The 17946-nt window shown below is 37.2% G+C and overlaps 1 protein-coding gene across 7 annotated transcripts in view; it reads left to right on the top strand.

Moving 5' to 3' along the window:
* Nucleotides 1–762: 762 nt before the first annotated feature.
* The window catches only part of GK (glycerol kinase), a 42915-nt gene continuing 25731 nt past the window's right edge, over nucleotides 763–17946 (top strand). For 2 of the 7 annotated variants that reach the window (XM_039329542.1, XM_039329544.1), the window contains exons 1-6: nucleotides 782–1159; nucleotides 10093–10166; nucleotides 13973–14079; nucleotides 14466–14543; nucleotides 15765–15844; nucleotides 16877–17014. In XM_039329542.1, coding sequence (XP_039185476.1) covers nucleotides 1076–1159; nucleotides 10093–10166; nucleotides 13973–14079; nucleotides 14466–14543; nucleotides 15765–15844; nucleotides 16877–17014 — 561 coding nt within the window. In that variant the 5' untranslated portion in view covers nucleotides 782–1075. Of the gene's footprint in view, nucleotides 1160–6981; nucleotides 7442–10092; nucleotides 10167–13972; nucleotides 14080–14465; nucleotides 14544–15764; nucleotides 15845–16876; nucleotides 17015–17946 lie in introns of those variants that run through there. The other 5 variants (XM_039329543.1, XM_039329540.1, XM_039329545.1 and 2 more) reach the window with 5 other exon arrangements.

Below are 17946 nucleotides of genomic sequence, written 5' to 3'. Positions count from 1 at the left end.
TAATTATATCAGTTGGTTGAACTATACTTTCACATAGCTGGACTCAAATTATTCCTTAACAATTCTACCAGGCTGTTTTCTTTATATAAAAATAGTACAAAGGATACATGAGTGTAATTTTTAGGGCAATTATCACTTCCTGAATTTGCAGCTCCTAAACTCATCTTTTAAGGAATAAAGCTAGTTAAACTCATCTGTCGTTGCTAAAATAGGTCTTTTAGTTAGAAAATGGTTCATATTAAAGCTTTGCCAAAATCTTGTTTAGGGATTAGAGGTGGCTGAATGGGGGGGGGGGGACATGCGTTACGGGATTGCATTCTGTTTAATACTATCCTCAGTAACGCTGCTTGTTGCCAAGTGTTTCGTTTTTAAATGCCAAATTCTAACCTGTTTAACGATTCTTGATCGCATCCTGTAGAAATGCTTATATTCAAGAATATAGACATGGGATAAACTTCAAACCTTTGACACAACCTTTGATGGCATTTCAGGAATTAAGATAGCGCTTGTCGCCTGCTCACCAGAAAAAATCGTAAAGATTTTTAATGGGAATGGTTACTGCCAGGTAAACGTGCCAAAATTTGCACTTTTCAACATGGGAGATCGCCTTGCCTCTTGACAGACTGGAATGACGGATTGTTTCATAATAGGCAGAAGAACGCGGAAATCGTTCTAAATTCCTGGCAAGGAGGCAACGATTCTCTCCCCAACGTTTTGCAATCCGAGACGGCGACAGCCATCCGAGCTCGAGTTAACCTTAAAGCCCATCAGACACGTCAGAGGCATGTGATCAGCCGACTCCTCAGAGGCAGTTGCCTATTCTCGAACCTTTAGCCTATTTCCTGCGCTTGGTGGGAAACCCCGCCCTCCTCTGGTCCAGTCCGCCTGCTGATTGGCGCCGGAGCTGCAGCATGTCGGCCAGCGCCCTCTTCTCCGCCTTCAGCCTCTGCTCTGAGAAGCCGCGTGCGTTTGGCTTTGAGGGCGCCGGCGTGAGAGCCTCTGGATACTCTGCCGCTTCTTGCTCGGGCAGGGTCGCCTAGGAAACGGGCCAGGGGCGCGCCGACCGAGCCTCCCTATGGCCGCGGTTGTGGCCCAGGGGGGAGTGTTGGGTCCCCTAGTGGGAGCCATCGACCAAGGGACCAGTTCCACAAGGTTCTTGGTAAGCGCAACTAATCACGAGGAGCGGTCGCTGCTTCCATTCGAGAGCAAGGCGAGCAAGCCACAAAAGGAAGGCGATTGTCCTTGGGGGGGAATGTGGAGGTCGCCAGCCGGGAGAGCCGGCGGGCATGTGACTGCAAGGGGAGCTGCTTGCCCAATGGACTGGGCGGGATAGGCGCCCGGACGTCCTTAACAGGTGTTCAGGTTCATCTATAGAAGCGAGAGGAAGGCTAGATGAATAGAAAGTTGAATAGCAATGGTGTGAGGTTGTTTTGACCCACTGCGAAATAAAACGAAAGGATTCTGGAGTAGATGTCTTTTGGATGTGATGCAAGCTTTCACTACGTTTGGTTGATTTAGCAAATTAAGCACTGCCGAAATAGTGACATTATTTTTGCTACCGTCATTGACATAATTATCCTGTTCTTTTGTTTTTGATAGGAAAATAGAACAGATTTTTACTGTTTCTAAATGAACAATATTTGTAATTGCTCCTAAATGGAACTGCAATTTTATCCTTTCCTCTGCTGGAGTGAAAAATAATTTCAACTGGTTTGGCTTCCATTAGCAGCTAGAATATGTATCTTCTTGTCATTCTTCCCAGTCAGCTTCCAACAAGCAAAGTCAATGGCGGAAGCCAGATTCACTTAATAAATGCATGATTCAATTAACAGTTGCAGTGATTGATTTGCTTAACAACTGTGGCAAAAAGGTCATAAAATGGGGCAAAACTCACTTAACAACTGCCTAACTTAGCAATGGAAATTTGGGGCTCAATTGTCTTAGGTCAAAGATGAGGATTTTATGAAGAAGTTGTCCTTTTCATCCTCTTCCATTTGAAATCCTCATGTGTATCCTGTGTATGGAATGGTTCTGGTATCACCCTCTAAGGTCGGGCTTATTCAATTCATTACATAATCTTTAAATCCAGAGGTATTGGATGAGGGCAGTGAAAGTTTTTTTTAATAGCATTTAGATATTTTTAGTGCATGTCTTATGTAATTATCTTGGGAACATTTATTTGAATCATCTATAAAATATATAAAGTGAATTTTTGTTTTCATTTTTGTCAGATTGACTTATACTCATTACAGGTGGAGGTTTCAGTGACTAGTATTAGAAAGGAAACAGTTTCTGTAATTTAAGTTATGTTAAAACAGTTTGGTTAAAAAAAATCCTGTGAATCTTACTAATGACATTTCTTAATCTTTTTTCACTCAAAGTATGAGTCATTTCTTTTTAAAAGGCAAAAGGTACTTACTTGGAGAACTGTCTAGAATTCAAGAACTTCTTGTTCTTGGGTTATGAACGAATGGTAGACCAAATTCATTGACAGGCTAAAGTACTTGCCTTTGTTGAAGTAAAATGCCATCACAAAAACAGGAATGTTTAAATTAAAACAATTTTAGTTTGGGAATGTACCAAGAAAAAGCATATTAATTGTACTGAAAGTTTAAATGTTTTGGTAGGCTCTTGCAACCAGCTTTCAACCTGGTATATGTTTGTCAATTTTCAGAAGAACCTAAGGAACATTTTTATTAGTTATGATACTAAATCCATTTTTGTGTACCATATGAATTAAAAATTACAAATGGAATTAGATTCCCTAGAAGGAATTGTGAACTGACAGTGACTTTATAAAAGTGGAGCCAAAGACAGCTGCAAAGACTAAGGAATCAGTAAGTAGACTGGTTCTTATAAACCAGGAATCCCCAGCCCTCGGTCTGTGGACCAGTATTGGTCCATGGCATGCCAGCAACTGGTCTGCACAAACAAGTAAAGACATATCCACAAGATGCAGGCAGCACACAAAACCACGCTGCCTCTGGGCTGCGGAAAAATCTCTCTTCACGGAACAGGGCCCTGGTAGCCAAAAGGTTGGGGGAACCTCTGTTATAAACCTCTCTGGATAACAAGAGGATGGGAGATCACTCATATATGGTGTGTGTGGCTGCCCCTCCATGAGGAGACTGCAGCACAACGGTTTTCCATATTTGAGCTCCAGGAGACAATGGGATCAGCCATCTTACTTCAAGTCTTTTAAAATATTGTATTTATATTTCAGTTTCTAAACTGCACATTTCCCTCAAAGTTAACTAAATTCACAAAACTCATTTTCTAATAACTTTTGGAAATTGACTATTAACCATCTTAAAATTATCAGAAACCTTCAGAATTATAAGTCTGAAAACATGAGCTTAAGAACTTTGAAATAAACAGCAACTAGCTAAATAAGATTTTGAGCTAAGAAAGTTATAAATGGATTAATGATCCAGATAAATTTGGAATATTTTTACTATATGATTTTGGAATTAAGTTTTAAAAATAATCAGCTTCTTGTGGGAAGCAAACTTATTCTGGCTATCCTGGCTATTGTCAATCATAACAAGATAAGTAATGATTTTGTAAACTAGAGCTAGATGGGACAAAAGTTTCTAAGCAGAAGGGAAAAAATACAAATCTTTTGTTGATGTCAGTTAATACTGGAATTTTAAAAAAATGACACAAAACATTAAAACAGCCAAAATATTACACAAGATCTTTGAAGAATGGAGCAAGAAATTAGTAATTGTCAACAGTGTCAGTAATATTGTCTTCTTTTAAACTGTGTCTTAAAAATGTTAGTAAAAGAATGACAGATTTTAATAAATGTTGTCTGACAGGACAAAAGACAAAAACTCTGACCACGTGTAACTTAAAATTGAATGAAAGGGATGTTTTGTTGAACTCTTCAAGAGTTGATGCCGACAGGATGTCTATAGGTAAGACAGGTACAGCCTAAACAGATGGAACTTGCTAACTGAAAGGGTTGCTAGAGCTTAGATAAAACATAGTATAAGGTTTTTTTAGGACAAAAGAAATATTTAATTCAGTTTGGATACTATCCAACTCCATTTGACACTTTTTATCTCAAAAAATAGTCTATTAATGGCATGTAGGGCATTTAATATGGTCTTTTCTAAGTATCTGTGCGCAGAGGAAATGGTGATTTGATAAATGAGCTCATTTAAAAAGTTCAAGAGATTTGATTAATACATTTAAGCACATACAGTCATGAAAAAGAAAGTACATCCTCTTTGAGATTTATGGTTTTATGTATCAGGACATAATAAAAACCATCTGGTCCTTAGCAGTTCTTAAAAGTAAGCACAGATGAGCAACACAAGACTTATTACACCATGTCATCATTTATTTTACAAAAAGTAAGCCAAAATGGAGGCCATGAGTGAAAAACTAAGTATACCTTATGATTCAGTAACTTGTAGAATAGCAATAGCACTTAGATGTATACTGCTTATATAAGAGCAGTGGTGGCGCAGTGGTTAGAATGCAGTACTGCAGGTCACTTTTGCTGACTGCTGGCTGCCAGCAGTTCAATTCTCACTGGCTCAAGGTTGACTAAGTCTTCCATCCTTCTAAGGTCAGTAAAATAAGGACCCAGATTGTTGGGGACAATATGCTGACTCTATAAACTGCTTAGAGAGAGCTGTAAAGCACTGTGAAAAAGTATATAAATCTAAGTCAGTTGTTCTCAACCTTTTTAATGCCACGACCCCCAACCGGTCGTAAGTCGAGGACTACCCAACCGGTAAGTCGAGGACTACCCAACCGGTCGTAATTCAAGGACTTTCCCTGCCCGGGAGCGCTGTGCATGTGTGGTGCCGCCCCTTGCGCCAGCTGAGGCGTAGCTGGCAAGCGGCAGAGACGGAGCAGACCGACCACCGGCTGGGCCACCAGCTGGCCCAGCCCAAGGGAGGTAAGGCACCCACCGGGCCCCACATGCGCCAGCAACCCTCCCTGCGCCCGCCAGCCTCCCACCTACCACCCCTGGCCCTCTTTTACTTACATTTTTAGTAGTTGCTCAGCAGGGAGGGGTAGAAACTTCCAGACAGCTCGCCTTCGCTGCAGACAACTTGCAACACCGTTTGCAGAATGGGACTTTTGGCGGGCTCAGCAGGGCAGAGACAGCCTGGACAATTCCTATTGGCTTTTGAAAGCCAATAGAATTAGACTCTATTCAAGAGAGTCTATTCTATTGGCTTTCAAAAGCCAATAGAATAAAAGGGAGTAGCACAGCTAAGGAAAAGGGGGGGGGGAAATGACGGACTGCGTTGTTTGGCGACTCCCCGTGAAATGGTCGTTCGACCCCAAATGGGGTCGTGACCCACAGGTTGAGAACCGCTGATCTAAGTGCTATTGCTTTATACTTTAAAGCACTGTCTGAACAGTTGGCAATGTCAGCATATTGCCTCCAACACTCTGGGTCCTCATTTTACTGCCTCAGAAGGATGGAAGGCTTAGTCAACTTCGAGCTCCATCAGGATCAAACTTCAGACTGTGGGCAGAGTTAGCCTCAATACTGCATTCTAATCGCTGTGCCACCAGGGCTCCAAGTAGAACCATTTTTGGCAGCAATATCTTGAAGTAATTGTTTTCTGTATGACTTTATCAGTCTCTCACATCATTGTGGAGGAATTTTGGTCCACTCTTTACAATATTGCTTCAGTTCATTGAGATTTGTGGGCATTTGTTTATGCATGGCTCCCTTGAGGTCCCACCACAGCATTTCAGTCTGGACTTTTTACTTGATCCTTTGATTTTTTTTTTTCTTTTTCAGCCATTCTATTATAGATTTGCTGATGTGCTTGCTCATTGTCCTGCTGTATGACCCAATATGAGCCAAGCTTTAGCTAGAGTTAAATAACTTAATATTTGTCTCTAGAATACTTTGGTATAAAGAGGAGTTCATTATCAACAGTGATTGCAAAATGCCCGAGTCCTATGGCTGCAAATCAAGCCCAAATCATCATCCCTCTACCAATCATGCTTGATAGTTGGCATTAGATGTTTGTCTGATATGCTTTGGTTTTTGCCAAATGTGGCACTCTGCATTATGGCCAGACATCTCCACTTTAGTCTTGTCTGTTCGAAGGGACTTCCAGAAGTCATATGATTTGTTCAGATGCAACTTTGCAAACATAAGCCATTCTGCAATATTCTTTTTAGAGAGAAGAGGCTTTCTCCTGGCTATCCTACCAAACAAATCATAGACTTGTTCAGTCTTTTTCTGATTATATTGTCATGAAATTCCACATTTAACATGCTAATTGAGGCCTCAAATTCTGAGATTTAACTCTTGGATTTTTTTTTCAATTTCTCTAAGCATTGAAAGGTCTGACCTTGGGATAAATTTGCTGGGACGTCCATTCGTGGGAAGATTGGCAACTATCTTAAAATTTTCCACTTGTGAATAATCTTCCTCACTGTAGAATGATGGACTTTAAATTGTTTGGAAATGGCCTTATAACCTTTTCCAGATTGGTGCGTAGAACATCATTGCTGATGTCTTTACTCTTTGGCACGGTGTTAACACACAGCTCAATGCTGAAAACAAAAAATTCTTAAAACGTTGGCTTTTATAGAGGCAGTCACACTGATAATCAATTGATCAAGGACAGCATGTGGCTGCTACTTAATCTCTTCATCCCTATGGAAGCAGAAAGGTGTACTTAATTTTTCATACATGTTTTCTCCATTTTGACTTTCTTTGTAAAATAAATGATGAAATGGTGTAATATGTCATCTGTTTTTGACAGTTTTAAGAACTGCTAAGGACCAGATCATTTTTACCATGTTCTGATACTAAACGGTAGAACTCAAAGAAGGTATACTTTCTTTTTCACAAGATTGTAGTTGACTTGCAATACTAGATAAGAAAATTGGTTGTCATATTCAGCTGTAAATCTTGACTATGACCATCCCAAAGAAGTTTCAGAATAGTAGCAATAGAGGTTTTTTTAAAAAAAGTATTCTATTGTCTGTTATGCCTTCTTTTAGCTACTTTGATGAAAATGATTCAAGTATTCCAATATTTGAATTATGGTAATATTGATTATTGATACAATTAGTTGGATTGCCAAATAGTGTCCAAGCTGTGTAATTGTACATATTTATTTATTAAACAGATTCCCCTCAATACCTAATGACAATGGGCAGCTCACAACAATCAAAACAGATTTGCAATAAAACAAAAGGAAGAAAAATAAACTATGACAGGAACAGCAAACTGGATGGGAATGAAGGAAGCGGTCTGGCTCTCTTTCACCAAAGACCTTCATGGCTCTTCTAAACAACCAGAGTGGGGGCTACTTATTTCATGGCAGCAGTACTAGAGAGAAGACATGCTTCCTGGGTCCTTTAGATGACATTGTTTAATCAAAGCTACCTAGACAACACCAACCTTGCAAAATCAAATTGGCTGAACAGATTCTATTGGAGACAGGTAGTCTGTCAAATACAGTCCTTGTCTCATATAAAACAGTGTGGTCTGTTTGTAAATTGCTAAGAGCCTAGAAACCCATATGTTCTTACTGTACTGATATTTAAGGTCTTTCATCTTACCAAAAATAGAGAAAATGGAAATGTGGAAGAACTGACAACGTGGAAATGTTTTTATGTATATGCAAATGTGCAGGCCCCCTTTTTAATCAAAATTGTTGAATTCAAATAGAAGATGAATGTAATCCTATTCTAATTTGTCTTGTTCATAAATAGTTAAGAGTCCATAATGTCTAACATACTTTACAACATAAGTTGACTACTAAAAATTTTAATAATTTTTCCAAGTACACAGTGGCTAGCTCTAGTGCTTGATCTTGATGATATAAATAAGAACAGATTAATTATATTTGTCAAATGGAATAAAGAAAAATAGTGGGGTTATTCTTAATCCTTCATTTATTTTCTATTTAGGTGTCACATTTTTCTTTAGATTGCCTTTCCTTTAAATCTGTTCTGTGGGGCAAACATTGTAAGCAAGTTATTTGCAGAAAGAGGGAAAAAAAATAAAGCCTATGTTCAAAATCTTAGTTAAGAAATGGTTCCAACTTAGTTCATTTGAATAATTTTCTTCCAGAAAATTGAGAAAAAAAGTTTTGTACTGTTGATCAAAATAGAGAATGAATACTAATGAGCCCTAACAAATAAATAAAATTAAGTGATGGTCATGACTTACAAGTAGATACTTGCTTATCTGAGTCAAAGATAAACAAGTTAGATCAGTTGAATGACCTTGTAGGTAATGATTAACAACTGTTTCTCTTTCTTACAATCGCCTATTTTTCATCAGTATGATTTTTTTATATCTGTTATATTTGAACTTTGGAATTAAATACTCTTAAGACATATTAACTGAAAAACAATAAATATAATTTAGAAATAAAAAAGCAATCTACTTGATATGGGCACATAAAACACAGGTAATGTTTCCCAAATATTTCATATGACATAATTATGCAAACATTATGTTTTAGAGTTGTGCAGAATCATACAGATCCACATAATATATCTTAAGTAACCAATTATTTTACAAAATTCTATCTTAGGTTTATCTGAGAATTGCTTGGTTGTTTATGTCATGTAATTGAAAATTAGTTTATTGATTATACTCACAAAAATATAATTGGATTCAGTGGTACATTTTTACTTCCATAAGGTTTTACTTATTTATTTATTTGTATCCTGCCTTTATTTTTACAAATAACTCAAGGCAGTGAACCTATCCAACACACCTTTCTCCTCCCATTTTCCCCCACAACAATAACTCTTTGAGGTGAGTTGGGTTGAGAGAGTGTGACCTGCCCAAGATCACCCAGCCGGCTTTCCTGGCTAAGGTGGGACTAGAACTCATAATCTTCTACTTTCTAGCCTTTTACCTTAATCACTGGCCATCTTAATTTGTATGGAATATATTTTCTGGTCACATTCTAAAACTATTTTTTTCCAATAAAATGAATAAGTTACATGTAACAAAAGAATCACTGCATGCAGTTGCTACACATTGCTTCATTTTAAAAGGGCAAGAATATATTCTTGCTTCCTTATTTTTTGTTGCTATCCATCACTAGTTAACAGGTGCATCATTATTCCTTACAACTAACCATTGCTAAGGCTAATAAGAGGTGCTTCACAATATCTGAATGGCACCATGTCCCTGTTCTACTTAACCTTCATGTTTCTAATGTGCAACACAATAATACTATAATCAGAAGGATACTACAGTGAGTGAAGGTTCTTTTTTTTGTAAAATGTTACTTTTGTACATCAATTTAATGTAATCGTGCTGAGTACTAACTTTTAGAAAAAGATAGATATAACCTAGGTTTATGTATTTCTGATAAGCTAGGAAAACTCTGCCTCATTTTTATAGACCAGACAAGATAATTTCATAGTTGCTATTATCTATTCAAAGTTCCGACGTTCAGAATTTAGAACTCTGATTATATTTCTATGAATATTAGAATATTTCTTAGTGTTTATAAACATTTATTCAGGAACATTAAATGTAATGGCAGTCTTTTTAAAATTATTGTAAAAGGGGATTAATGAGATAAGACTTGATTTATTTAGTTATGAAGTTTGAAAATAATTTATTATGCATATTGACCTTTGGATGTAAAACTATAGGAAATTGCTTTTTATTTCAAAGACCCATTTGTTCTCTATTTTTCCTTTTGATAGTGGTCCATATTGTGTAGCAAATATTCTTTGCTTTTATTTTTCTATATAAACCTCCTAAACCTAAGTTTTCCAATTAACATATTCTTCATATATCTTCTAATTTCTATATTTCGTATATTGAGTTTTTATATCACTGCAAAATTATGGTTGAAAAGTTGTAACCTGGGATCCAGAAGGGCTTGTATCTTCTTTTAAATAAATTATTTTAAAGTAGCATGTTATTTGCTGTTTGTTTCTGGGGCTAAGCAAGTGTTATACTACAATTCTGTTATTTGACTATTTCCTGTTACAGATGAAGAAATCAGAATACTGTTACCTGATAAAATGTTGGTGATGAGCTTCCTTGTATACTCTATACTCTTTTGCCTATGGATATACAAACTGGTTTGATAACTATATATTTACTGCTTGCAGGTTTTCAATGCAAACACAGCTGAATTATTGAGTCATCACCAAGTGGAAATCCAGCAGAAATTCCCCAAAGAAGGGTATAGTTTCTCCTTTATGTTTGAACATTTGATGTTTTATATGATGTTGTTAAATTCTATGGAAAAAAGCTAATTAATTTTTTTTAGCTGATGAAATTGTTTCCATCCCTATTTCCTCCCTTTATTATGTTGTTAAAATCTGCTCTGTTAGCAAACATCCAAATTCATATTTTTAGAGTAAGGTAGAAGTTGCATTGTGAACAATTGAGAAAATTCAACAGAGAGAATAGTTTTTCTCTGATCTTAGAATTTAAATATGTCCAACATGAATAGAAAGGCAGTTCATGTGTTCAAATTTGTGTCGTCTTCAACTGCATTAATGACATGTTCTTATTGAACGTTCTGTGTTACAGCCATATCCTTTGATAAAAAGGACTCCCAGCAATCTTGCATTATGCTCTGATATGTCAGTAGTGCTGGCTGACGAAAGCTCAGCTTTAGCTTTTATATTAAACAGTTTTTGTTTTAATATTATCCTGGTGCTCAGACTATTTTATTTCTATGATATGGATTTACCCAGGATTCGTATTTTTAGCATAATTAGGGACTATATATATGACTAATTTCGTTAAAAACACGAATCCTGGGTATAGTCATATTATAAGAACAAACAAACACGAACACCAGGAAAATTTTTAAACTAAAAACATTTAATCTAATGCCAAACTTTTGTCGGCCAACTGCCGACATCATCAGGGCTTAAAACCGGTCGATGGGAATCTCCTTTATAGTGCTAGTCAGTTTTTGCACACGGCTCCTGGACTTCGACATCGGTCCTACTTGATTAGGATGCGTGTTGGTGGTATTCTTGATGTTCATTGATGCTACCGCTCCGTTACTTGCTCTCCTTCCTCCACTCTCCTTTGTGCATGTGTTATCTATCTCCTCACTACAGGCTCCTGAGTTCGGCATACTCCTTCCCCCCCTTTTTTGCCATTCGTTTCTTCCGTGTTTTCCCAGTTACTTCTTCTCGCTCCATTGGGCCGTGTGCTGGGTATTCTCTTCTCATCTTCCCCCCCGCCATCCTTCCCATATGTTCATGGCCATGTCCTACAAATATATCACCTCCTATGGTCTCCACCCCCTTTTCTTTGTCTCCGATGTTCATTACATTTGCGTTGTTTCCCTCCTTTACATCAACAATGTGTCCGAAGCAACAGCTAGGCTACTAGCCCCCCATAACATAAAAGTAGCCCATAAACCAAACCAGACACTGCGTTCTAAGATCATGCACCCCAAGGATCCGCTCTCCAATGCAGAAAGATCCACGGTGGTGTATAAGATCAACTGCAGAGACTGTCCTAGGAATTATGTTGGGGAGACCTCCAAAAGACTGAAAACCCGGATACATGAACACAAGCTGGCCATCAAAAGGTGCGAACAGCACTCACAAGTGTGGATGCATATGGCCGATCTTGGCCACCAGTTCGACTTTAATGACGTGCATACCCTATCCAGTGACACCACCAAAGGAGGCTGCCTGCTTAAAGAGGCTTGGCTCTCCGACAAAAATTTGGTCAACCGGCACATAGAATTCTGCCCAGCACACCAGGCATTGAGAGCATGGGATAAACGAAATCATACATCGCAACAAAGACAATCCAACTATGTGCCACAATATCAAGGAGACAGGATCATAGGGGAACTTAAAATGCCATTGCAACCTACGGACAATCAGACAGTGGTTGCCAATAAACAACCAACAGAAGCCCCCTCCCTGGGGGTATGCACACATTCCAAAAGAGCAAGAGAGCTGTTAAACGGGAGAATAAAATCCAATACAGCAGGAGGTCCCCCAGATCCCTTAAGACACCCAAGAGGAATAACAACACCCCCCAATGAAAGAACAAAGGTCAGAACACACCGGCAAAAAGCCTTTACATCAGAGATTCCAGGTTGCCCAACGAATGGCATCAAAGATATTCATGCACGTGCAGTAACAACAAAATATAAAAACAGTGGAGTGGAACCAATTGGACAGTGTATTGACAGCTCCACAATAAAAACTCGATCGCGATTTCAAAAAGAGGACAACTTAGAACACCATAGACAATATGAAGATTGCAACGATAGATATATAACAAACATAAAAAAGGGGGGGAGGAATGGCCACCCCACCAACTAATCCTATATGCAAACATAGGGCCACGAGAAAGGGGGGTGTAGACTCAAACACACAATGCAACAATACCCCGTGAAGAGGGAATGCGTACGATCCACATTAGATGAAGGCAACGGATCAAAAGGGAGACTGCAACGCGATGATTGGGGCGACGCAAATGTAATGAATATCGGAGATGAAGAAGAGGGGGTGGAGACCATAGGAAGTGATGTATGCGTAGGACATGGCCATGAACATATGGGAAGGATGGCGGGAGAGAAGATGAGAGGAGAATACCCAGCACACGGCCCAATGGAGCGAGAAGAAGTAACTGGGAAAACACGGAGGAAACGAACGGCCAAAAAAAGGGGGGGAAGGAGTATTCCCAACTCAGGAGCCTGTAGTGAGGAGATAGATAACAATACACGCACAAAGAAGGAGAGTGGAGGAAGGAGAGCAAGTAACAGAGCAGTAGCATCAATTAACATCAAGAATACGACCAACACACAGCCCAATCAAGTAGGACCAATGATGAGGTCCAGGAGCCGTGTGCAAAAACTGGCTAGCACTATAAAGGAGACTCCCATCGACCGACTGATGATGTCGGCAGTTGGCTGACGAAAGCTTGGCATTCGATTAAATGTTTTTAGTTTAAAATTTTTCCTGGTGTTCGTGTGTGTGTGTGTGTGTGTGTGTGTGTGTATATGTATATATATTATATAGTTTTATCATATAAAGCTAGGGGGTTTTTTGTATTTGTTTAAATTCAGACCTAAAAGTTTACATTGCAATAAATGGAATGGATTTTTAAGATTAACATCATAAATCGGATATTCTTGCAGTAGGATACCTCCTCATAGCCCCTAGACTTGCATAGTAATTTTAAAAGTTTGATGGTATTTAGTTTATATCAAGATAACTCTTCTATTGTTTACAGGAAAACAATAAGCAGTTATGCTGAAACATTCTATTAAATAATATGTATATTTCACCCATCACAGAAATGCCACTATGATGAACTTATTTCAGAATTGTCCATAAAACCTCCTATGAGTAATAATTCCAATAATGCCTCAATGCATAAGAAGTAAAATACTTAGATTTTGATGTTTGCGTTTATCTTTAAATCTCAGCAATTTAATCTTTGCATTTTATGATAAGTAAACTGGATTCTTAATAAGAACATTTTGACAGAAAGGCTACATATTTTAAATACAATTTTATGGGTATCATAGAATGGTAACAAGTAACAAAACATGCATTGTGATCAAACCCCATCCTTTTTGTTCTACAGAAATATATAAGAGACACACCTTTTGACCTCACAACACACTTTTTATATTTTGGCATTATTGTGATTAACTTTGGATGTCTTTGACTGGATTTTATTTTCTGATATGTCTTTCTTGTTCTAAAGCCAACAATGAAAAATACAGTTTGATTTTTATTTACTGTAAAGAAGCTAAGGCTTACTTACGGTATATTACCTGGCAATATAAGCTTATATTCTTGCGGTTTTTTATAAGAAGAATTAAATGTGAAAAGGTACACTCATTCTGCTTCTAGGAAACTGGTTAATAGTCAATGAAACTATTGTTGGTAAATGGCCATCTCTTTCTAAGGCAATGAAGCAAATGAGCCATTATGGTTTGTTGACTATCATATCAATTGCGAGACTTCTAATGTGAGCCTTGATGTTTTCAAGGTGGGTAGAACAAGACCCAAAGGAAATATTGCAGTCTGTCTATGAATGTGTTGAAAGAACATGCGAGAAATTGAACCAGCTGAATATAGACATTTCCAACATAAAAGGTATTTTTAATTCTATAATAATCATGAATCATGAATATCCTTCCAAATCAAGAGAAGAAAGTGATATACATAAATAACTTACAGATGTGAATGGAGAATAAATGTGATGTTACTGAAATATTTTTAAAAGAAACTAAAATATTTTAGAATTATAAGCAATCCAAAATTGTATTAAGTGAGCCGGAAGGCACTTGCTTGGGCAAATTAGCTATGCTGAATTCTGTTACTTTCTCCCAGTATTGTCCCCTTGGCCACATTGTACTTCAATCTGGATGATCTTTTTACTCTCAGAAGTCAGAAACGATTTCATTCAAAAGCAAAGTTTTGCTGATCCAAAATATGTAATAATCTGGAAAATGATAGAATGTTTGTTTTGTTCTTAAAAGCTGTTGGAGTTAGCAATCAGAGAGAGACAACTGTAGTTTGGGACAAAAAAACTGGAGAACCTCTGTATAATGCTATTGGTAAGTCTATTGAACTGTTGTAATTCATTAATTAATTAATTTTAATTAATATAGTTCTTCTCATACCCACATATATTTTATATGTTCTATGAGCATCAATAACAATATGTTGCACCAGATATTAGTCTGTTTTTTTGCCTTTATGTTTAAAGATGCCCAAAGAATTCTTTGTATTTCAAAGCAGCTCTAAAAATTCTCACTTTTGCTCTCTTCTTTAGAAGGATTTGTTTTACTTTTTTTTGTTCTATTTGTTCTATTTTTGGTTTTGTTCTATTAACAAACTAATGGACTTAGTTGAAGCATAATTTATTAATTCATCATGATTTCTAAATTAACTGTTGAATCAAGATATGAGAATCAATCATAAGGACAAAAAATATTTTTTTGTTTCACTCCAGCATAATTCTTCAACTTGGTGTTCTTTCATTCAGTTGCCTGCACAACGTGTTTATAGTAATACAAAATAATTTTTACATTTTAAATGGGTAAGCCGCTAAGTTGCACATTTTGAACAAGCTGCAAGCATTGACAGAACACTTCTAAATGCTTATATGCATGGAAAACACATTAATTAAGAATTGGTAATTAAGCATAAATTGCTATAATAGAATTACTTTGAGCATATCTAATTTTTACTGTTTGTATCCCAGGAGATGCTCTCAGAATGAATAAAGCCCCTCTAAAAGAATATGGGCTAAGAATAGACCTATGAAATGAAGAAAACTATTCCTGTATGATCTTGTGATTTAAATTCTGAAATCTGAATTATTCATATATATAAGCTTAGCTTGTGGTTTTATTCTCTGTTTTTAAAATGTCTACTCTCATTTTTTTATTTTGGTTTGCAAATCTTAGTTTTTATTTAAAAAGTATTTTGTTAGATAAATTATTAAATGATACAGGCTTACTCATTGTACTTTAAACATTTTGATTAGGTAAATAATTTATTATTTGGAACTGAAATTACATTAGCTTAATGAGAAGAAGCATAGTTTACAATGATAAAGTACCAATTTAAAAATCTAATCTTAATTCGCCTATCTTGAATAAGGTTGTTCCTATCGTCCAGGAAGACATATAAAATATATAAACTATATTAGATGCTTCTGAGAAATTTGTCAATGGAGACCTATTCAGAGATTCAGAACCTGATTCTATTCAATCAATGCATTGCTTAAATATTTACTTTTACTGATATTAATGCTTGTCTTTGGATTCTAGTATGGCTTGACCTAAGGACTCAATCTACTGTTGAAAGACTTCTTAAAAGGATTCCAGGAAAGAATAAATCCTTTTTTAAGGTAAAAACTGACCTTAGAATAATTAGAGTATGTCTGATAATTACACAGTGCAAATCATTCTTTTTTTATGCTCATGTTAGTGAAAAAAAGAGAACTAGTTTAGTGTAGTGCAGGGGTTTTCAAACTTGGCCCTTTTATGACTTGTGGACTTCAACTCCCAGAATTCTTCAGCCAGTGTGTCTGGCTGAGGAATTCTGGGAATTGAAGTCCACAAGTCATAAAAGGGCCAGGTATGAAGACCTCTGGTGTAGTGATTAAAGGCACCAAAGAAACTAGGAGATTGTGAGATCTGTGTGAAGCCTATAGGATTTCTTTGAGTCAGTCACTTTCTTTCAGCTGCAGAAAGAAGGAATGTCAAATCACTTCCAAAAACATTCCCAAGATAACTGCATTGACTTGGCCAGGTAGTTTCCAGGAATGCAGACTGAGTCAAAGCTACCATAATAATACAATGATAATAACAACAGCAACAACAATAACAACAGGAAAATGAAGAAGCAGACTAGCAGATTTGTTGTATTGCACCCTGCCAACAAAAGTGCGTATAGTCCAGGCCATGGTTTTCCCAGTTGCAATGTATGGCTGTGAAAGTTGGACTATAAGAAAGGCTGAGCGCAAAAGAATTGAGGCCTTTGAACTATGGTGCTGGAGAAGACTCCTGCGAGTCCCTTGGACTGCAAGGCGTTCAAACCGGTCAGTCCTAGAAGAGATCAACCTGACTGCTCTTTAGAAGGCCAGATCCTGAAGTTGAAACTCAAATACTTTGGCCACCTAATGAGAAGGAAGGACTCACTGGAGAAGGGCCTAATGCTGGGAAAGATTGAGGGCAATAGAAGAAGGGGACGACAGAGAATGAGATGGCTGGATGGAGTCACTGAAGCAGTAGGTGAGAACTTAAATGGACTCCAGAAGATGGTAGAGGACAGGAAGATCTGGAGGAACGTTGTCCATGGGGTCGCGATGGGTCGGACACGACTTCGCAATTAACAACAAAGATGTTTATGCATGATTTATTATCTTTCAATCTTGCAGAGTAGGACTGGTCTCCCTCTTAGCACATATTTCAGTGCTGTGAAACTACGCTGGCTTTTGGACAATGTGAAAGAGATCAGGCAAGCAGTTCTTGATGGGAGTGCTCTTTTTGGTACTATTGATTCATGGTTAATATGGGTATGTATCAATATGCAATAATTAAATCAATTTCTTTCATTTCTATACTTCCTCAGCTTGATTTTAACATCCTTAAAACTATTCAAGACAAAGTCAACCTTCTTTGTCATATTCCTAGGAACATTAGTATTCATGTATAGACGGTCTAGAACATTATTAGCAGAATAAATTGGATATAATGAATGTAAATCATCCTTGATGAACAAATATGTACAAACATTCATTCAGTTTTGATCATAAAGTTGGGTTTAGTAATATCCTAAATTAGTGCTTCCCAAATTTTTCCTTAATTATCCAAAACTGCTTATCAGAAAGTCCTTTTTACTCAATATAGGTAAAACACTTTCAGTTGATTTAAATGTCCCTGTTGTGTTTGTATAATAGGTTTGTGTGACATTATCCCCCCCAAAAACCATTTTTACCATTCTTAGGTAATTTACCCAGATTTGGAAAATTCTGATTTAGAGATAGATATACATTTATCCTATACATTAAGTAAATATATGATAAAAGAGTGAGAAAAATAGTTTCTCTGTACAGCTAAAGAGCCTAGCAGGTTATGCTTGCAAAATGTGTAGCTCTGGCACGTTTGTCTTCCTTTAGGCATTTATATCTCTAATATAATCCACATTTAATAGAAAAAGTTCCAGTGGAACTTTTGATGTGTGAAAGCCTTTAAGAACTGATGTTTTAAGAACTGAAGTCAACTATATAATTATGTCTGTCTCTGTACATCTCTCTCTCTCTCTCTCTCTCTCTCTCTCCCTCTCTCTCCCCCCCCTCTCTCTCACTCACACACACACACACACAAAAACACACACACACTAGCAGGCATAGGTAATGGCCTTAAAGGACAAGAGAAATAGCTGCTACAAAGGCACCACTCTGTCAGCACTCCAGGTAGACCAGATAGGAAACATAATCAGATGAGC

The sequence above is a fragment of the Crotalus tigris genome, unplaced genomic scaffold (assembly GCF_016545835.1).
Source record: "Crotalus tigris isolate CLP2741 ecotype Arizona unplaced genomic scaffold, ASM1654583v1 scf7180000024401.5802323, whole genome shotgun sequence".
Lineage (NCBI taxonomy): Eukaryota > Metazoa > Chordata > Lepidosauria > Squamata > Viperidae > Crotalus > Crotalus tigris.
Note: the sequence above shows the minus strand (reverse complement) of the source record. Positions and strands in the feature narration are given on the sequence as shown.